Source organism: Hibiscus syriacus, unplaced genomic scaffold (assembly GCF_006381635.1).
Source record: "Hibiscus syriacus cultivar Baekdansim isolate YM2019G1 unplaced genomic scaffold, ASM638163v2 tig00116975_pilon, whole genome shotgun sequence".
Lineage (NCBI taxonomy): Eukaryota > Viridiplantae > Streptophyta > Magnoliopsida > Malvales > Malvaceae > Hibiscus > Hibiscus syriacus.
This window is the reverse complement of record NW_024063499.1, coordinates 698,830-721,729: the sequence shown is the minus strand read 5'-3', so window position 1 is coordinate 721,729 and position 22,900 is coordinate 698,830. Positions and strand designations below refer to the sequence as shown.

Here is a 22,900-nt window from a genome sequence, read left to right as displayed (position 1 = left end):
AAACCATTTAAAAATACACTTTTAACAACCATTTGATATAATTTAAATTCATTGAAACATGCAAATGCTAATAACATTCTAATTGCTTCTATCCTAGCTACGGGAGCGTATGTTTCATCATAGTCTATGCCCTCTTCTTGAGTATACCCTTGAGCAACAAGTCTAGCCTTGTTTCTCACTATATTACCACTTTCATCAAGCTTATTCCTAAATACCCATCTAGTACCTATAGTAGATTTATTACTAGGCCTTTCAACTAATGTCAATACTTTACTTCTCTCAAATTTATTTAACTCTTCTTGCATAGCCATAATCCAATGTTCATCATTTAATGCTTCTTTAATATTCTTAGGCTCTATGCATGAGATAAATGCAATATAATTAAAAATATTTCTAAGAGAAGATCGAGTTGTTACCCCTTTGGATGGATCACCTATTATTTCACCATCCTTGACATAGTTGTATTCCCTTGGGTAAGAGACTTCCCTTTCTTCAATGGTTGGATTCTCAAGAGGATCTTGAGTTTCCTTATCTTTAGTTTCTTCCTTTGATGATGGTTCTCCAACGTCATGTCCAACGTTATTTATGTTTATAATACATACATCATCATTCACACAATAATCCTTCCTCGGAAGGGGATTATCATCGAAAACAACATGTATAGACTCTTCTACAACTAAAGTTCTTTTATTAAATACTCGATAAGCTTTAGAATTTAAGGAATAACCCAGAAAAATTCCTTCATCACTTTTAGCATCAAAATTGTCAAGATTGTCTTTATCGTTGTTTAAAACAAAACATTTACATCCAAAAGGATAAAAATAGCTAATATTAGGCTTTTTATTTTTAAAAAGTTCATATGGAGTTTTCTTCAAAATAGGCCTAATCATTACTCGATTAATAACATAACAAGCGGTATTTGTGGCTTCCGCCCAAAAATATTTTGGCAAATTGTTTTCACAAAGCATGGTTCTAGCCATTTCTTCTAAAGTTTGATTTTTCCTCTCAACAACTCCATTTTGTTGAGGGGTTCTAGGTGCTGAAAAATTATGGCTAATACAATTAGAATTACAAAATTCAGTAAATCAAAGATTTTCAAATTCAGTTCCATGATCACTCCTAACACTAGTTATAGAGTAACCTTTTTCGTTTTGTATTACTTTTGAAAACGTGATAAATTTTTCTAATGCTTCATCTTTAGTACTTAAGAATAGAACCCAAATATATCTAGAATAGTCATCTACCAATATAAATGCATATTATTTTCCACCTAAGCTAGTAGTTCTAGATGGCCTAAAAAGATCTAAATGGATCAATTGTAATACCCTACTAGTGGATAAGTCATTAATGGATTTAAAAGAAATTTGCCTTTGTTTTCCTTTAGCACAAGCATCACAGATTTTATCATTATCAAATTTTAGTTTAGGAAACCCTCGAACTAAATCTCCTTGAAGTAACTGTTGCAAAACACTCATACTTGCATGTTCTAGTCTCCTATGTCATAACCAACTATCATGCTCATCTTTAGCAACTAGGCATAAATTAGTCATATATATGGAATCTAAATGCACCATGTAAATGTTTCCTATTCTATGACCAACAAGCATAATTCGATTAGATGCAATGTCAATGACTTTACAACCATTAATATCAAACATGACATTGAATCCTTTATCGTACAATTGACTAATACTCAATATATTATGCTTTAATCCATTCACATATAAAAAATTCTTAATTTTTATGGAAGAGGTATTATCTATACTGCCTATACTTTCAATGTGACCTTTTGAGTTATCACCAAAAGTCACATCTCCTCCATTTTTGGCATTGAGCTCTATGAACCGGCTTTTGTTACCGGTCATGTGTCTTGAGCATCCACTATCAAGGTACCATGAGTTTGTATTTGTTTCCTGTGCCTTGTAGCAATGCTCATTTTCCTATAAACATAGATTAATTTTTTATTTTTAGTACCCAAATTCTTTTGGGTCCATATTCATTAGTTTCCAAAATCCTAGTCCCCTTAGGTATCCATTTGTATAGGATATCCTTATCTTTAGTAGTAATGAGTTCTTTAGGAACTCATATACTTCTAACGATTTTTCTATTAGAGGCTCTTTGGGGACCTCTATGATTGTAGTTTTTAAAACTTTTTCTAACAAAGTTGGATTTTGTTCCAACTTTATCAAAAGAAGCTTTAAGATCATCAATTTTCTTTTGATGATCATCATTAACCTTTGAAAGTAAATTTTGCAAATAAAAATTTTTCTTTTCAAACTCTTCTAGTTTGATTTGCAAATTTTTGATTTTACTTTCAAGATCATTGTTGGTCTTGGATATGAGATTATTTTTATTTTTTAATTTCGAAATATCATTTTTATATTTTAAAAATAATTGCTCATAATCCGAAGCCAACCCATTATATCCTCTAATAGCTCATCAAACGAATAATCTTCAAAATTAAATGAGCTATAGGTTACATGAGAATCTTCCACAAATTCCATCAAGCACAAGTTTGCTACTTCTTGTTCCTCTTCATCGGAACCTTCTTCATCGCTCCATGTAGCCACATGAGCCTTGTGTGTCTTCTTGGATTGACCCTTTTTTTTAATTGAGGGTAATCATATTTGACATGCCCTGACTTTTTTCATTCGTAGCAAATGATCGGGTCCTTCTTCTTGGGCTCAATTTTGAAGCCTTCATTTCATTTGAATTTTCTTCCTCGATTGGGCTTTATTAATTTTCTGAACCATTTGGCAAATAATGTCATTTCCTCGTCATCTTCATCTGAATCACTCTCATCTTTTATGGATTTGAGAGCAACTCCAACGTTCGTCTTCTCATCCTCCTTCTCCTTTGGTATATCATCAGTTTTATCGAGGTCTACCTCATCTTGAAGCATTATTTCATGAGTGAGGAGTGAACCGATTAGTTCTTCAAGGGTTAAGGACTTTAAGTTCTTAGCCTCGATGATAGCCGTCTTCTTTGATTGCCACGATTTTGGAAGTGAGTAAACCAACTTCCTCACAAGTTTTTCATTTGGAATGATCTCTCCATATGATTTGAGACCATTGAAAATCGTGGAAAATCTATTCGTCATAGCTTTGATGTCTTCATCCGGTTTCATCCGGAAATTTTTTATAGCTATGAGTTAGAAGACTAATTTTAAATTCTTTTAACTCATCAGTGTCTTCATGAGTGACTTGTAGTTTGTCCCATATTTCCTTGGCGGTTGTACAAGATGACTCTCTCTCATATTCATCCGGTCCAAGAGCACAAAATAATATGGATGGCTTTGGAGTTGAGCTGGAACATTTTTTGTTTCTCCTTCACTCCACAATCTTGGATGAGTGAAAGGTTTGAAGTATTTGTATTCTATAATATTTCATGCTCTCATGTCACTTACTTGAATGAAATACATCATTCTATTCTTCCAATAAGCATAATTAGCTCCATTTAAGAAATGAGGCTTGTTAACGGGCAATGAATCAAGACTGAAGTCGGAGTTTGAAGTAGAGGCCATTGATGACTTGATTATCGATGTAACTCTTCCCGGATCTACTCAAGATACGATTAAACCTTCAAATGAGTCAAGCTCTGATACCAATTGTTGAGTTAATCGATCGATGGAATAAGTCAAGAGGGGCTGAATTGGCAATAAAAATTTCGGTGGAAGCTTTTGTAGAAAATTGAAAATATTTGCACAGCGATTTAGAGTGGTTCGACTTTCTCAACCAAAGTCTACGTCCACTACCTTAGCTATCAACACTAAGGATTTTCCATAAATTCACTAATTTGTCTTTCTTTTGAGGACAAAGAGTAACCTTACAAATCCCTCAAGAATTATATCCCAAATTCTTGAGAACACTCTCTCCCAAAGAGAACAATACAAATTTTGCAAACTTACAAGAAAATACTCACAAGGCAAGAAGTTTGCACAATTCTAGAACAAAGAAAGAACACTCAAGAATAATACAATTGAGCACAATAAGTGTTCTTGAAAGAAAAAATGAATATTGAATAAAATAGGCTTAAAATGCTCAAACTTGAGGTTTGATGATTTCTCTTTGATTCTCTCTTGATTCTTGTTGATTATTGTTTCTTGTTATTGATCAATGACTTCTAAGGTTGTTTAAATACTCCTTCAATTGATTCTGAACATTGGGGATGATTAGTGGAGTCAATGGAGTCATTTAAGTGTGAAAACAATTAATAAAATCAGTGGGAACGTCTGGTGCATCGATACATAAGGCTAGTGCATCGGTACACTATGTGTAAAATTCAAATATTTCGACCGTTGGACCCTTAGTGCAACGGTACACTGATAGTGCATCGGTACACTGATAGTGCATCGATGCATAAATCTGTTTTGATGTTTTGAAAAAGCCTGGGTGCATCGATGCATGGCTTGTGCATCGGTGCATAAAATCAATTCGATGTTTTAATATATATGGAGTGCATCGATGCATGGTATGTGCATCGATGCATGGTATGTGCATCGGTACACAAAAACCATTCGATGTTCAATTAAAACAAGGGTGCAACGATGCATTGATTCATGCATCGGTACACTTACCTGAAAAATTGATTTTAGGCTCATTTTTGGTTTGAAACACTTTGTGAAAATTGTTTCAAAAATATTTTACGTATCAAACATAATTTTACACATTAGTAAGGATTGAAATTAAACTTTGAAAGACTTGGAGTAATATTTTGATATTCGAATAATTATATCGAATATTCTTTAGAAAATCATTTTTAAAATCTTAAAATTCATTTAAACTTAGTTTGTTATATCGAAACATCAAAATGTTTTCAACATCATTGTTTTATCCTTGTTAGATCGAGAGAAGTTGTAATTTCTATTTGCTCATAGTGAAATTCTTCTACCGTTGCCCGTGGTTTTTACCTTATATTATTTAGGGGTTTTCCACTTAAAATTTGTGTCTTCTTTATCTTTATTTTTATTTTCTAAAATTATCAGTTCCGATTTTGCTTTATCCGATAGCCGTATTCCGCAATAATTGGTATCAAAAGCCATATTTGAGTGTTTAATATCTACTTATTATCTTTGTGGTTGCCACCAAAAGGTGGATCCTCCAACATAAGAAAGTAAGAAGGTATTACCCATTCTTTGAAGGTTCCAAAGAACTATTCACAATAGTGAAATAGTAGGAGCTATCCATAATAGAAGATATGTCAATGAAATTTGATATTGAAAAATTCAATGGGAGAAATTTCTCATTGTGGAAATTGAAGATGAAGGTCATCCTGAGGAAAGACGGTTGTCTAGCAGCTATCAGTGAAAGGCCGGTAGATTTCGCAAATGACAACAAATGGATCAAAATGGACGGGAACGCTATTGTAAACTTTCATCTAGCATTAGCATATGAAGTATTGTCAAGCATCGAGGAGAAGAAGATAACTAAGGAGATATGAGATCATCTAACCAAACTGTACAAGGCCACATCGTTGTACAATAAAATTTTCCTTAAGAGGAAATTGTACACTCTCCGGATGCCAGAATATACTTCAGTGACAGAACACTTAAACACGTTGAACACTTTATTATCTCAGCTTACATCCTTAAGATGTACAATAGAAGAACAAGAACGTGTTGAACTTCTACTTCAAAGTCTACCTGATTCGTATGATCAACTCATCATCAACTTGACAAACAGTAATGTCACAAGTCTAGTCTTCGATGACGTTGCAGCTGTTGTTCTACAAGAAGAAAATCGGTGCAAGAACAAGGAAGACAGACAAGTAAATCTGCAATAAGCAGAAGCGTTGACAACAATAAGAGGGAGATGAACAGAACGTGGCCAAAGCAGCAGTCACAAACATGGTAGATCAAAGTTGAGAAGCAAAAAGAATTTAAAGTGCTACAATTGTGGAAAGAATAGTCATTTGAAGAATGATTGTTGGAGTCTAGGTAAAAACTTCATTCTACGAGGCAATACGGCAAACACTTCAGATGTTGGAGATGCTCTATGTTATGAAGCGTCAACCACCGTGGAAAGTAGAAAGAGATTTTCATATATATGGTTTATTGATTCAGGAGCAACATATCACATGACCTCAAGAAGAGAATGGTTCCATCATTATGAACCTGTCTCAAGAGGATCTGTGTATAGTTGCAATGATCATGCCTTAGAGATCGTTGGCGTTGGAACCATCAAATTGAAAATGTATGATGGAACAATTAAAGTTGTTCGAGATGTGTGGCACATGGAAGGCCTGGAGAAAAATTTATTATCCTACGGATTGTTGGATAATAATGCAAGAAAAATTAAAACACAGAAAGGAATCATGAAGGTGTTCTGTGGAGCGCTTGTGGTGATGAAAGGCGAAAAGATAACAACAAACTTGTACATGCTGAAGGGAGAGACTTTTCTAGAAGCAGAAGCCTCTGTTACCTCATGTAGTTCAAATTCTGCAATGCTATGACATCAAAAACTTGGACACATGTCATAACAAGGAATGAAAGTCCTTGTTGAGCAAAAGCTACTTCCAGGCTTAACAAATGTATCACTTACTTTGTATGAGCATTGCATAACAAGTAAGCAGCACCAGTTGAAATTCAACACGTCAAATTCTAGAGGCAAAAGTGTTCTAGAATTGGTTCATTCTGACGTATAGCAAGCACCAGTTACATCCCTAGGTAGAGCAAAATACTTTATCTCATTTATTAACAACTACTCCAGGAGATGTTGGGCGATTGGAACTTTAAAGCACCAGTTACATCCCTAGTTGGAGCACTAGAATTGGTTCATTCAGACGTGTTTTCAACTTTCAAAAACTTCAAAGCATGAGTGGAACTTGATTCTGGAAATAAGATCAAGTGTTTCAGAACAGATAATGGAGGAGAATAAACAAGTGAAGAATTTGATGACTTCTACATTAAAGAATGCATCAAAAGACAGTTCACAGTGACGAACACTCCTCAACAAAATAGAGTAGTAGAGCGGATGAACAGAACCTTGTTATAAAGAACAAGAGCAATGTTGAAGGTTGCAGGCCTTGAAAAATCATTTTGGGTAGAAGCAATCAATACCGCCTGTTATTTAGTGAATCGAGCTCCATCAACTGCAATAGAGCTAAAGACACCAATGGAGATATGGACTGGTAAACCAGTTGATTATTTAAACCTCAATGTATTTGAAAGTATAGTGTACGTGATGTACAACTCCCAATAAATTTCAAAGCTGGATCCAAAATCCAGGAAATGTAAATTCTTGGGGTATGTTGATAGTGTAAAGGGGTATCGCTTGTGGGACCCTACTGCCCATAAAGTGATCATCAGTAGGGGTGTTATCTTTGTATAAGATAAACTACAAAGAAAAGAAGACGATGATAGCTCTGAAAAGTCAGAGACTACACAGATACATGTGGAAATGAGTTTGAACAAGGAGATTCTTTTGAAGCAGAACCAACACATGATGAACCAGAACCAGAGAGTTTTGAAGCTCTAACAACTCGTCAATCAGATCATGTGAGAAGATGTCCCAATTGGCACTCAGATTATGTTATAGAAGGAAATATTGCATACTGCCTTTTAACAGAGGACGGTGAGTCATCAACATACCAGGAGGCAATAAACAGTTTAGATGCTTCACTGTGGATGATGGCGATGCAAGAAAAATTGAAGCCCTTCTTAAAACTAATACATGGGACCTTGTGTCACTACCATAAGGAAGAAAGCCAATTGGTAACAAATTGGTCTTAAAAATCAAGCGAAATGGTAACGATCAAGTTGAGAGGTATCATGCAAGACTGGTGGTCAAAGGATATGTTCGAAAAGAATGTATTGATTTCAATGAAATCTTTTCTCCTGTGGTTCGACTAACAACAGTTCGAGTAGTCTTGGCAATATGTGTTACATTGAACTTACATCTAGAGCAGCTAGATGTTAAAACAGCTTTTCTTCATGGAAATCTTGAAGAAGAGATTTATATGCTACAGCCTGAAGGTTTTGAAGAAAAAGAAAAAAAAGAACTTGGTTTGCAGGTTGAACAAATCTTTGTACGATCTAAAGAAGACGCCGAGGTATTGGTATAAGAGATTTGATTCCTTCATTATGTGTCTTGGGTACAACAGACTTAATGCAGACCCTTGTGCTTATTTCAAGAGGTTTGGTAATAACGATTTTGTTATATTACTGTTGTTTGTGGATGACATATTGGTTGCAGGACCCAACAAAGATCATATTGAATAATTGAATGCACAACTGGCTAGGGAATTTGAAATGAAGGACTTGGGATCAGCAAACAAGATTCTAGGGATGCAAATTCACAGAGACAGAAGTAATAGGAAGATTTGGCTTTCATAAAAGAATTGCTTGAAGAAGATCTTGTCACGATTCAACATGCAAGATTATAAACCAATTTTTACCCCTATTCCTATTAACTTCAAATTATCCTCAAGTATGAGTCCTAGCAATGAATAAGAGAGGATGAAGATGTCTCGAGTGTCGTATGCATCGACAGTGGGAAGTTTAATGTTCGCTATGATATGCACAAGACAAGACATTGCACAAGCAGTGGGAGTGGTTAGTCGGTACATGGCGAATCCAGGCAAAGAGCATTGGAATACAGTAAAGAGGATCCTGAGATACATCAAAGGGATCTCAAATGTTGCATTATGTTACAGAGGATCAAACTTACTAATCAATGGGTATGTCGATTATGACTATGCAGGGGATTTGGATAAAAGTAAATATACTACAGGATATGTGTTCAAAGTTGCTGGTGAAGCTGTAAGCTGGGTTTCAAAATTGTAGTCAGTTGTGGCCACATCCACAACAGAGGTAGAATATGTTGCAGCTACACAAGCCAGTAAAGAAGCAATCTGGTTGAAGATGTTATTGGAGAAGCTTGGGCGCAATCAAGAGTATGTCTCTCTGTTTTGTGACAGTCAAAGTGCCTTGCATTCATTCAAGGATAAAGCATATAGGAGTTCAGTACCATTTCATTCGTGAAAATGTAGAAGAAGGGATGGTAGATATGTAGAAGATCCATACCAAAGATAACATAACAGATTTCATGACGAATGTTATCAATGCTGATAAATTTACTTGGTGTCGATCCTTTTGTGGTCTGACAGAAACATAAGCAACATGAAGGTGCAAGGTAGAAAGAATGGTGTGAAGATATGATTGTTCCAATCAAATCTTCAAGTGGGAGATTTTTAAAGTCAAAATCGGTGGCAGCTAAATTTGACAAATTTAAGTTGCAATTCGATGGCTTTCGGTGCACACCAAAATTGTTGAAATTCATGGATGGTAAAATTACACATTTAGTCCTTGTACTTTAAGATATTTATAAGATTAGTCCTTATGCTTCAACTATAAATACCCTAACCTATTTAGCTTCAAAATCATCCCAAATCATTCTAGTTTTCTCCCAATACTAGAGAATTTAGAGAGTTTTCTTGAGAGTTGTTTTCTCTTTTTTATCAAGAGAGAATTATCATTGTTTCTCCTTGTTAGATCGAGAGAAGTAGTAATTCCTATTTTCTCACAGTGAAATTCTTCTACTGTTGCCCGTGATTTTTACCCTATATTAGTTAGGGATTTTTCACTTAAAATTTGTGTCTTCTTTATCTTTATTTTTATTTTCTCAAATTATTAGTTGCGATTTTGCTCTATCTGATAGCCGTATTCCGCAACACAATATTCTATTTTGGCAGAAGATTCAATTCAGCATGTAGTGTTATCCTAGTAGTAGATTACATGCACTGAAAATAACATTTATGTTTCATTTAATAAGAATGGATATTCAATCAAATCGAATTAATTTTTTTAAAATTATTTCAACTAACAAATTTAATAAAAAGGGATTATTAATTTCAAAGAAATATAAGTCGCCAGATCTTTTATGTTTCATATGGGCCTTCAACCGGAGGAGGAGGTGTTTTATATGCAGAGTGGAAGAGCTTAAAGGTGTATAACAATTCACAAATATTAAACAAATGAACATATATAATTTTAAACAAACGAATATAGGCATAATGATGAATAAAATCGAATAAATTTGAAAGTAAATAAACGGATATGAATTAGAAAATAAGAATTAACTTAAACTGCTGATTGATCTTCATTGATGTGAGCAGAAAATTTACTAAAACTGGTGAAAGACGAGGAAAAGGAAGAAAACTCTACCTTTTGTTCTAATGCGGCCTCGATCCGAGGCTACCGAGAAAGCATTAACGAGGAGAAGTATCATCCGATTGATGTCTGAGTGCATGATTCGAGCACTGCAACGAAACCATATTAAGGGATTTGTAATAATAGCATAAGATTAGATTTGGGGTCCAAAAGATAACACCAGATACGGGATCGAAAGCTAAAGCCTTGAATTTCACTTTAACAGCTAGGATTGGGAACATGGTTGAGGATGTTTGCGCAATACCTTGATGTTAGATTACTATCAATGCACAACGTGTGCATGAGGAGGCAGTTAGACTGTTAGGATTAGTTATACTGAGGTTGTTAGTTTGTTAGACGGTTAGTGGAGCTGATGAGAGTCTAATCTTCTTGTATAAATAATGTACCAGCTGATATGAAGAACACAATATACTTTCCTATGTATATTCTCTATTACGCTCACTTTCTAACATGGTATCTTTCGCCAAAGTCATGGGAATTATGGTTTCACGGTTCTAAACTTTTTTTCTCAATGGTTCTTCACTCATGGTGCACAATGGGTCTAGTTAGCAAACTGTTGACTCAGTTGCCATGGATTCTACAACTTCCCATTTTTTCCATTAGTTTCTACAACTTCATGGTTGAAACCGCTGCTAACTCTGCCACTTCGACCTTCACCTCCGCCGAGGCACCAACGCCGAGGCACCAACGCCTCAAGAAACCAAAAAGATCGTCGAGACGCCTGTTCGATGGGCCGATTTGGAAGATGATGCTCCAGAAGAACCGAGAATGCTAGAGGAAGATCTGGAGAGACTGCAACTTCCTTTAATGGTGAACCAAAGAGAAAATGAAGAGAAACTCTGCATTGCATTCACAGTTACAGTGGATGCAAAACATGGTACTATAATTGGTGTATCAGCTCATGATAGAGCAACAACGGTGTTAGCCCTTGCTTCTGGAGATTCCAAGCCAGAGGATTTCAACTGCCCGGGTCACATTTTCCCACTGAAGTGCAGGGAAAGAGGGGCCCTGAAAAGGGCTTGGCATACTGAAGCTTCTATTGATCTTACCCTGTTGTAGTTCTCTACGAGGTTGTCGATGATGATGGATCCATGGCTAAATTACCAAAGCTTCATCGATTTGCTGAGTGGGAAAACTTGAAAATTGTATCCATTGATGATTTAATCAGATATAGCAGAAAGAAGGATAAATTAACTGATCTCGCTGGTGTGGCTTGGATACCAACTATGTGGGGGCCATTCACGGCCTATTGTTACAAGTCAATATTGGATGGGATTGAGCATATAGCTATGGTTAAGGGTGAGACTGGAGATGGACAAGATATTCTTGTCAGGGTTCACTCGGAATGCCTCACGGGAGACATATTTGGATCCACTAGATGCGACTGTGGGAATCAGCTTGGCCTTGTAATGAAACAGATCGAGGCTGCTGGCAGGGGTGTTTTGGTATACCTTCGTGGGAATGAAGGCAGGGGAATCGGTTTGGGCCACAAGCTCCGTGCATATAATCTGTAGGACGTCGATCGCGATACAGTAGAAGCAAACGAAGAGCTTGGGTTGCCTGTTGATTCAACAGCATTTCGGTCGCAAGGGAACAGTGTTCAACTTACTCTATGGTGATGCAGACCAAATGTTTCAATAATGTTGCTGGTGTTTGGTTTGTTTCACATTGTTGTTATAGAATAGGGTTTTTTTTAGAATTTTTTGTTGAATGTTCATTCACATCAAAAGTTTGCATCGATTCAAGTCGAACGGAGGGAAGCATTGGCACTTCCGATTCAAATCGAACGGGAGGAAGCACCGACACTTCCGATTCAAGTGAACGGAAGGAAGAATCGGCACTTCCGATTCAAATCGAACGGAATGAAGCATCGGCACTTCTGATTCAAATCGAACGGAATGAAGCATCGCCACTTCCGATTCAAGTGTTCATCTTTTCATCAAGAAGGAACAGTAGAGGCTATGTTAGATTGTTGTCAAAGAGGAGAAAAGAAAGAGTAGGGGAAATGTTAGATTACTATCAATGCACAACGTGTGCATGAGGAGGCAGTTAGACTGTTAGGATTGGTTATGTTGAGGTTGTTAGTTTGTTAGATGGTTAGTGGAGCTGATGAGAGTCTAAACTTCTTGTATAAATATAATGTACCAGCTGATATGAAGAACACAATATACTTTCCTATGTATATTCTCTATTACGCTCACTTCCTAACACTTGAGACTAACACGATGCATTGGCATCCATCTACGAGCATCGACATCAGCCTCCCAGATTTGCACTCATCTTAAAGCTTTGTCCTTCTGTACGTATAAAATTTAATTATCATTTATAAATTTTACCATATTTTATATTAGTAGTGGACAACTACACATCAATGTATGTCATTAGCAATGCATATCAGTGTGTGACATTCATTGTAGACTCATCCTTATAATTGGATAACCTTAATAGTTATCAAATTAAATAATATTGCCAAAAAGCAAGATACGGTTTCTAAGAAATGTTTAAACTACAAGAATGATCACTCATCGTTTATAATGTTTCACTTCTACTCACTATTCGAGATCGACTCAATTATATTCCTAGTGTTCATAATTATTAAATGAATGAACGGACATAATTTTAAATAAACAATCACAAATATAATTTTAAAATTCTTAATAAATATGAACCAAAAAAAAAAGTTCGAAAGTAAAAGGATATGAATAAAAATGGATAGAAAATAAGAATGAAGTTAAACTGCTAACTGATCTTCAGAGCAAATTTACAAAAACTGAAGAAAGAGGAAGAAAAGTGTACATTTTGTTGTAATACGCCCTGGATCCGAGGGTGCCAAAGAGGCCAGGCATTGAGTAAAAGCCAAGGCATTGGAGCATGGAAACGGAACCAAATTACGAGATTTGTAATAGTAGCAGAAGATAAGATTGGTGGTCCACATGATACAAAGTTAAACCCTTGAACAGGGCTCTCACCGCTGGGAACATGCTTCCAGTTGAGGATGTTTGCTCAATGCCTCGAGACTAAGACCATAAATCCCACTCCATTTACCATCATCAACACTAAACACCCAGATTATCACAAATTCTAAAACTTGGTCGTATTGTGCATACTGAACCCATATATCCTGGCCTCCTCCTCTTAGTCGCAGTAAGACTTTTATCCGGGAGCCAAACGACATCAACGTTACCTTCTCCGATGGTGAACCATTGTAGGACATAATATAAATAACTTTCCCTGCAAGTAAACGTATATTTTATCTAAAGTGTATTTACTATTATCAACTAGTCGCCTGGAGTTGTGGACCTTGCGGGTGTGCCATGTTGAAATACGTGAAGAGAAAACGTCCAAAATCTCTTTGTTTTCGGAGAAACTAATGATTTTTAAAAAAGTCCATCTCTCTGTCTGCTTTCCAATGCCGAATATCTACTGCAAGAACAGTAAAAATCCCCGACTTGTCCGGACAAGGGATGAGGAGAAACTGCTTCGTGTTGGGATTCCACAAAACATAGTGATTCTCTGATGCATTTCGGAAGAGCATCAAACCATCTCAGGAGTCTAGCAAATTATTCGCACCAGGACTGAAATCACCCGAGAATCCATCGCCGACACCAATCGGATCATTGAACACAGGAGGCCAAGCACCAACATCTGCCCCGGCATCGGAGAAATTCAATCAACGGTAGAACATAGAACTGAAACCAGAGGATTTTGCTTGGATTACCAAAGGCTCTCTTTTTACAACAACTTGAAATGGACGTAAACGAAGGTCAAATATCATGCAAAGTTGAAGCAGCTCTCATTCATTTCAAAGAACTCACTCATCCACTCCCAATCAAGAGGCTCCTCACTGCAAAACTCCAGTAACGTATCATCTCTCTTTGATGTACCTTCCCCGCTTCCAGTCGAGACGAAGATCATCTTGGTTTCTTTTGAATTCTCGAGCACCAGTTTTTGTACTTTGGAGCCTTTGTTTTGGTTATCGTTTCGCCTTATTTTCTTGCTCAAATGAGAATTCCAATAGTTCTTGATTTGGTTATTAGTTCGGCCTGGTAGTCTTCCAGCAATCAAAGACCACCTAAATGAAAATATAGGGTTGAATTATGATTTTAGTTCTTTTATTATGTTCAATTCTTGGATTTATACTTTGTACTTTAATTTAGTATAACTTGATCTCTGCACTTCTATAATATCATTGTTTAGTCCAATAGTTAATAATTTAACAATTTCCATTAAAATGATGGTGTAGATTTCTCTTAAAAGCACATCTTCTGAGTTGAAAGATGTATTTTAAGGGGGGAAATCATGTAAGATTTTTAACCCAAATGGTTAACAATGTAATTATTTAGACTAAAAATGAAATAATAAAATTACAAGTATCAAATTATGTCAATTATAGGGACAATATTACAAATTTGAGTATAGTAGAAAGATCAAAACCACAATTTAACCAATAAAATATTCTAACCCATAAATTGCAAAAGCATATTAAAAGAAATTCTTTTTTAGGGAGATAAAAATAACAAAATCACCAAAATATACATATATTTGAAGTTAAAGATCCAAATATACAGCATATATAAAATTAATGAGTTTTATATTAATTTACAATTATTGGATTAATAAAAATCAGTGTTAAATATTATATTTACTTCCTAAAAATATGAAGAGATAGTTGCACGTCGAAAAAAAATGTTTAAATATAATCTCAGACAATTTTTAAGAGTCTCAATTGGAAATAAATAGATAGTTATATTGGAATTCTCTTGTTGGTTCTCAGGGTCCCACCATTCGTTTCCATCAAAATCAACCCTTGGATCATCGTAGATCGTTGTATATTCAGTAGTAAATGCCAATAACAGTACCGTCGTCGACATTGTCATCATTGTCATTTGTTGAGAAATAAACTGGTGCAAAATGAAGTATTAATACTTATTGAAAAATATTAAATAAATAATCAATCAGAACGATAATTGTATTTGGTATTAATCATTATCTTAGAAATTAATTTGTCATGATGTGTACAATCGTTACAATGGATGAATAGTCCCTTGATATTAACACGACTCTCCAAATTTTATACACGCGAAAAATGGAATAGTCTAGTGATGGTACTGTTCTTCTCTCAACTCAAATTAACACTTAAAGAAAAGTTTATGAAAATCGAAGAGTGTTTTCAAAGAAAATGTCATTTGCTTATGATATTAGAGAAATTTCTCTTGTAGTATTATGTGAAATGGAAAAATAAACATCCATTTTGTAGGCTTAACATAGGGGTAAGATGGTAAAAATATAATAGCATTTACAAAATAATTAATTGTCATAAACATTATTTTAATTACCATAGACTATATTAAATATTTTGTACAATTTTTTAATATATTTTTATACATGTCATACATAAAGGGATCCAAATTTAGTAAAACATAATGAAACTTTCCTTAAAAAAAAAAACTTTCCTTAAGTGTAGGCTAAACATAATGCAATTTTTAACAGAGGTAATAAGATTTTTTGGACAAAACGATAGCCTCACCTTTTGGACAAAAATATTCATAATTAACTGTAGAGGTTTTTAAACAACTAATTAAGTCCACATTAATCGAATTATTTTTTTAAAATTGTGGACTGTATTGAATAAAGTTTTACTAATTCAATAGATTTTTGAATTAAGAAAATTTTATTGTATTTTTTATTTATATTAATTTAGGTTTAATGAAGATATTTTTTCTCATTTGAGTTAAAATTTGATTGGGACTTGAAAGCTTACGGGGTGATTAAAAATTAGTTAAGACTTGATTTTGAATGAGTCTGAACTTAAAACATATATATATATTATTATATATTTTGGTTAATTCAATTAATTAATAGATTTCATATCAAATTAAACTTTGAAAATTTGATTAACCGTTAATCGATCTAAAATCTAATAATCTTATTAATTAATCAAACTATTTTTTGAACAATTTTTACCTAGTGAGATGGAAGGAGAATTTTACTCCTAACGGATATTAAACCCACAACTTAAAAGGGATAATGTATCAACCGAAAATATTTAACTACTTACTCTATATATTGTTAACAACATTTATTTATAATTAAATCCTCATATAGAAATTCATCCTCTAAAATATTCTATTAAGATGCCACTTATTTATTTTTGACCAAAGTTCAAGTAAACGGCCCTTCTAGATTCATCTAAAATTTGGGCTAATTCTAGTGGTTTGGTCAAGTCCAAATGAGCGACGTCTTCGGTCGACACATAGGTATTTGAATAGGGTTAATTGTTTCAGACATCTTCAAATTATGGATTAAATTTAATATTGGTCTCTAAATCTTAAAATATTTGAATTCAAGTACTAAATTAGAATATCACTGATTAGTTCTTTTTATCCAACTAATATTTAATTTCAATATTATATGTTACTTTAATTTGATATATTTAAATTAATTTGATATATTATATGCTATAAAGATTTTCATCAATTTGATAATTAATACTCTTGCAGTCTCTAATGCTTAAACCTAAAATCTCTAGAGATAACAAATATATTTTTAACTACAGAGGTAACTTTATTCGTACTAGATTAATTTCTTTTAAAAAGGATAATAGAGATATATTAAACCCAAATTTAAGTGTCATTTAATATAAAGATTTTGTCACTTAATAATAAAATATATTGTTTGTGTATTTAAAAATATTTAATAATTTAACTATAAATGTTTGAGCTCATTGCATATATTTTAATTGTTTCTTATGAGCTAAATTCTTGTCGTGAAATTTTCTTGTTTACATTTCTTATCATTTGTAAGAAAAATTGTATCTAGTTTAGTCTTTTAAAAAATTAGGGAATTATAAAGGTTACTCTTGAGCCTAGAAAAAGAAAGAACAAATTAGTGAATTTGTTAAAAAATCCTTAGTATGAAGCTAAGGTAGTGAATTTAGAGTTAATATAAAAATCGAACCATTATAAATAATTGTGCTAAATTGTCTACTTTTTTACTTTCACAAGAAAATTTTCAAAAGGCTAATTCACACTCTCTTGACACTTTTTCGGTTGTTCATAGAGCCTAAAAATTCTAACACGGTGTTATGAATGTGACACTTAAAATAATAACGTTTATAGCGTTTGACACTTAAATTGACCGAAAAGAATTTAAGCATCTAAAATAAGACATAATTTGAATTTTTTATATCAAGCCTGATTACAACATATATAAATATATATATTTATAAATAAATTAAATGGATTATACATGATTGTAAGTTTCGATTTCTTTTATATAATTAATTAATTAATATATTTATTCGTTCTCTGTTAATTAATTAATTTAATTAATATATAAAAAATAATTTCAACCCTATTATAAGCTAAAGATTTTCCTAATATTACTTCTTAACTTGATCTACTGATTATGTATTAGACTCTTTGATCTAAGAGTTTATGTCATTTTTTCTCACTTTTATTCCAATAAGATGTCATCTTATTACTTATTAGATGATATTTATTAAAAGTAATAAAAATATAAATAACATTATTAATATTTACATTAAATTAAATTATAAAATTTAAAAATAAATAAGAATTAATTTAGAATTAAATATATTAATTAAACTACAAAAAGAAAATATGAGAGATTTGACAATTTTTTTTGTTAAATTTAATTGTATTTATTTAATCAAATATTTCATATAACGTGATTTTATTAACTAACTTTTTTAATAATGTTAGAAGAATGGGTTTCGTTGAGATAATTGTAGTTTAGATTTAGTTCATATTACTTGCACAGTGAATGAATTTGATTCTAATCTTTTTAGTTAATTTAATAAATTTAATTATCTAATTAAAAATAGTATGTGCCAAACTCCGGTTAGAGGATTATATTTATTTTAATTTGTTTAATTCAGTAAAATAAATTTTTGAAGTAAAATAAATATCTAATCTGATTGTGACAAGTATCACCCTTTAAGGCGTTAACAGTATCTCATTCAATCTCATAATGTTTTTTTCACATGTCGTTGTTACGTTGTCTAGCATATTTACCCTATCCATTAAGGCACTCAATGTGAAATCATAAAGGATCATTCTGATACAACTTGTCATAAAATCATTATTCTTTTCTTAGAATTATGTGAGATAGTATGTATAACATCGCCATTTTTATTCTTTATAACCTCTTTTTTACCGATATGGAATCAATGTACGCCCCTTATTAAGCGCAACACATGCATCATGTCTTCAGTTAATACGTTGGATATTTTGTAAATAACATTCGAGTTCAACTCTTTGAAATAATGAAAAATCGTTTGAAGAAGTTATTTTTCGAAATGGGATCCAAAACGAAAAATCATAATACAGAATGGGCCAATACCAACGCACTCTTGACAATGAAATCAAACAATTCCATTTGACGATCCAAGGGAAAACCTCAACCAACGCTACAACATAGAACTGAAACCAGAGGATTTTGCTTGGACTACCAAAGGCTCTCTTTTTACAACAACTTGGAATGAATGTAAACGAAATTCCAATATCATGCTAAGTTGAAGCAGCTCTCGTTCATTTCAAAGAACTCACTCATCCACTCCCAATCAAGAGGCTCCTCACTGCAAAACCCCAGTAACGTATCATCTCTCTTTGATGTACCATCCTCGCGCCCCGTCGATACGAAGATCATCTCAGTTTCTTTCGAATTCTCGAGAACAGATTCTTGTACTTTGGAGCCTTTGTTTTGGTTCTCGTTTCGCCTTATTTTCTTGCTCAAATGAGAATTCCAGTAGTTCTTGATTTGGTTATCAGTTCGGCCAGGTAGTCTTCCAGCAATCAAGGACCACCTAAACGAAAATATATAGTTAAATTATGATTTAGTTCCTCTATTATGTTCAAATTTTGGATTTACTATTTGTACTTTAATCTACCATAATTTGATCTCTGTACTTTTATAATATCATTGTTTAGTCCAAATAGTTAATAATTTAACACCCATTAAAATGATAGTGTAGATTTTTTCTATAAATATAACTCTTCTGAGTTGAAAGATGTATTTTAAGGGGGGATCAAGTAAGAGTTTTAACCAAAAAATGGTTAACAATGTAATTATTTAGACCAAAAATGACATTATAAAATCAGAAGGACCAAATTATGTCAAACTATAGGGACCAAATTAAAATTTTGAGTATAGTAGAAAGATCAAAATCATAATTTGACCAATAAAATAATCTGATTTAATTATGGACCCATAAATTGTAAAAGAAAACAAAGTCTGTTTTAGGTAGATAAAAGGAACACCACCACTGAACCAGACAACAGTTTTTGAAGTTAGGATCCAAATTTACAACATATATAAAATTAAGGGTAAACTACATCAGATTCCACCAAACTTTGGGTGTTGTATCGTTTATGTCACTGAACTTTCAATTTTATCAATTATAACACCAAACTTTATTTTCCTTTCAATTATACCTCTGAACCGTTAAATCGTTAACGGCACGATGACAGGACTGAAGGCTACTGGCGTAGACACCTCACCAAAACAACGTTGTTTTGATCCAGTGGTATAATTGAAACGAAAAAAATAAAATTTAAAGTTATAATTGACAAAATTAAAAGTTTAGTGGTATAAGCGATACAAAGCTTAAAGTTCGGTGATATCTGGTGTAGTTTATCTTAAAATTATGAGTTTTATACTAATTTATAATTTTTGGATTAACAAAAATCAATGCTTAATATTATATGTACATCCTTAAAATATTAAGATTGAAAATGAAGAGATAGTTGCCGGTTATAGAAAAGAAAAAATATTAAATATAATCTCAGTCAATTTCTTTTAATTCAATGATTATAAATCAATGTAAAATTATGTAAGTCAATTTCTTTTAATTCAATGATTATAAATCAATGTAAAATTATGTAAGTGAATCATATTCCATATGTATAAATAACATACCTATTTCCAAGAAGTTTATGAAGCCTTAGTATGAGATCCTCTTCTTGGTCTGATATGTCTCCTCTCTTTATATTGGGTCTCAGATAATTCATCCATCTCAATCTGCAGCTCTTCCCACATCGTTTAAGTCCTGAAAATGTTGAAACAAAATGGAACCCATAAACCCATTTTTAAGCTCAATCATATGGCTGAGCATCTTGAACACATATAGAAGTGTTAACAAACCTGCTTTTGATGCAATTGATTCCCATCTTTTTGGACCATGAATTTCAATGGCTTGAGCCAGCCTTTTGTCTTCCTCGGCTGTCCATGCTCCTCTATTGACTTCTTTCATGTTGCATGGAGTGTTTATGGGAGCCATCGCCATCTTCTTTCACTTTACTTCCCCCCACAGAAACAGAGATCGGAGCTATGGAGTTGCAATGTTTAGTTGGCAATGGCTATTTATGCTTCAGAAGGTGGCATGTTGTGTCAATTCTATGTAGCTTTTCTAGCTACCTTTCTTTGGTAAGAATGTAGGCCAAATTATGATTCTAGTCCTTTAGCATACTTAAATTTGGGATTTAGTTCATATACTTTAATTTCATATAATTTGATCGATCTGTTTTTGTTGTTAAAGTAGTTAATCCAAATAGTTAACAATTTCGGTTACACTATCGATGTGAAATTTTCATCTTCTAAAATACCCCTTCTAGTACCCAAAAAAATGTTAGTCTTGGAAAAAGTATTATGAACATTATAATTCGAATAGTTATCGGTGTTAATCATTCAGACTAACAATATTTCATTAATTGTTGGTTGTTGGGTTAAGCGGATATTAGGACCTTTTATCCAGAAGAGTTGTGTCAGAGTGGTGTATGACGGAGAGTTATTGATACGAGTATAACAATTATAAAATTATATAGATAAAAAAAAGGTGTCAAATTATGGTATAGGGACTAAATTGTAATTTGGAGCACAATAAAAGTAGTAAAAGTAGAATTTGACCCATGATATGATCTCAACGAAATAAGGTTGGGATTTGGGGTCTGAAAGTTTGTTGTGTAGCAGATGATGGTAAAATAAAGAGAATCATTATGGGTACAAGATTAACAGATGATGGTTAATTGAAGATCCTATTGAATACAAGATGATGCCACTAACAAATAAAATAAGGTAGGTGAACTTCTTTTTGCATGTGATGTTTTATGATTCTGGTAGAGAATTAGAACAAAGGTATGATGAGAACAAGGAATTAGCAGATGCAAACAAGAGTTAGAACCATCATTATCTTTGGTAGACCTCTCTTTTTTCATCCCGGGAATATCAAAGAGTGAAAAGTAAATCATTATCGTGATTGGCCTAATCATTCTTCTTCATCCTGAGATATGGAAATATTGCTTCATGATTGCCTTTTACAGCTATAAGTGAATGACATAATGATAAGGTATAAGTGAGATATGGAAATATTAATTCCCTACTCTAAATATTAATCATAATATTCAAAAATTCTGCTATGCAAGTCAAAGGCCTAAACCCTAGGGCTAAGGTTGAGGAGGGCTTGCTGCCGAGGAAGAGTATGAGAATGCCCATAAAGATCACAAACTCAAATGGCCCCTGTACCATCATAGCTACCTCCTTGAAGAAAAAGCATCAGGAATGATCAGCTCTACTGATGTTAAAGTAGTATGCTCTCATTGATCACAATTAAGCCCAAGATTATTATAGGACACATTTGAAGTTTCATATTACATATATGTACAACCGTGTCCTACAATAACATTTAGCTTAATTATGACAAGTTTTTTTCATTCTGTTTCAGATTAGAGCATAGTCCATGAACATTAGAAGAGCTCGTCATTGATGACGCTTCTCTTGAAAGAGTTGGCTCTGATGGTACAAGGACACTTGAGCTTGAGTCTGAATCTGAGCAGTTACTCGTAGATTGTCATAAACTTGCAGTGAGCAGCTACACAATTGCAATTCCACGACTTTCAATCTCAGGAGTTATTGATTCAAGTGGAGAACTATCAGTTTCCAAATTACAACTTTCAATTTGCGGAAGGATTTACTATGTTCTCTCTAACGGTTATACGATTCACCCTTTTTTATTTAGGTAAATGTTGCGGAAGACGGCTATCGGATAGAGCAAAATCGCAACTGATAATTTGAGAAAATAAAAATGAAGATAAAGAAGACACAAAATTTACATGGAAAACCCCTAAATAATATAGGGTAAAAACCACGGGCACAACGGTAGAAGAATTTCACTATGAGAAAAATAGGAATTACAACCTCTCTCGATCTACCAAGGAGAAAACAATGATAATTCTCTCTTGATAAAAAGGAGAAAACAACTCTCAAGAAACTCTCTAAATTCTCTATAGTATTGGAAGAAAGCTAGAATGCTTTGGGATGATTTTGAAGTTAAATGAGTTAGGATATTTATAGTTGAAACTTAAGGACTAATTTGTAAATACCCTAAATTACAATGACTAAATTTGGTAATTTACCCGTTACCAAAATTCAACAAAATCATCTACTTTTTGACAATTTCTATTAGGTGGATTTTGCTTTCAATTTTCGGTGCCTACCCTTTGAATTTTCAACAATCTCCCACTTGAAGATTTGATTGGAATAATCATATCTTCACACCATTCTTTCTACCTTGTACCTTCATGTTGCTTACGTCTTTGACAGGCCACAAGAGGATCGACACAAGGTAAATTTATCAACATTGATTGTCTTTGTCATGAAATCTGCTATGTTGTCTTTGGTATGGATCTTCTGCATATCTACCGTCCATTCTTCCAC

The 22,900-nt window shown here is 33.4% G+C and overlaps 1 protein-coding gene and 1 pseudogene across 1 annotated transcript; one reads left to right on the top strand and one right to left on the bottom strand.

The window, feature by feature from the left end:
- The first annotated feature begins 10,936 nt into the window (after positions 1–10,936).
- On the top strand, positions 10,937–11,787 carry LOC120192524 (annotated as a pseudogene).
- Positions 11,788–18,655: 6,868 nt separating this feature from the next.
- On the bottom strand, positions 18,656–20,503 carry LOC120192449 (transcription factor MYB114-like). The gene is made up of 3 exons (XM_039195228.1): positions 20,333–20,503; positions 20,108–20,237; positions 18,656–18,995 (listed from the first exon to the last, which is right to left on the bottom strand). Exons 1-3 carry the CDS (start codon positions 20,472–20,474, stop codon positions 18,695–18,697), a joined length of 573 nt encoding a protein of 190 aa, XP_039051159.1. The 5' UTR covers positions 20,475–20,503; the 3' UTR covers positions 18,656–18,694.
- Between the last annotated feature and the right edge of the window lie 2,397 nt (positions 20,504–22,900).

Bases quoted from the DNA above. Each gene is read 5' to 3' on its own strand.
- LOC120192449 (XM_039195228.1), bottom strand. From the start codon at position 20,474: ATGGCGATGGCTCCCATAAACACTCCATGCAACATGAAAGAAGTCAAT. The intron at 20,238-20,332 runs GTTTGTTAACAC...CAACATTTTCAG, and splicing joins ATCAATTGCATCAAAAGCAG to GACTTAAACGATGTGGGAAG. The intron at 18,996-20,107 runs GTATGTTATTTA...ATTTTCGTTTAG, and splicing joins CATAAACTTCTTGGAAATAG to GTGGTCCTTGATTGCTGGAA.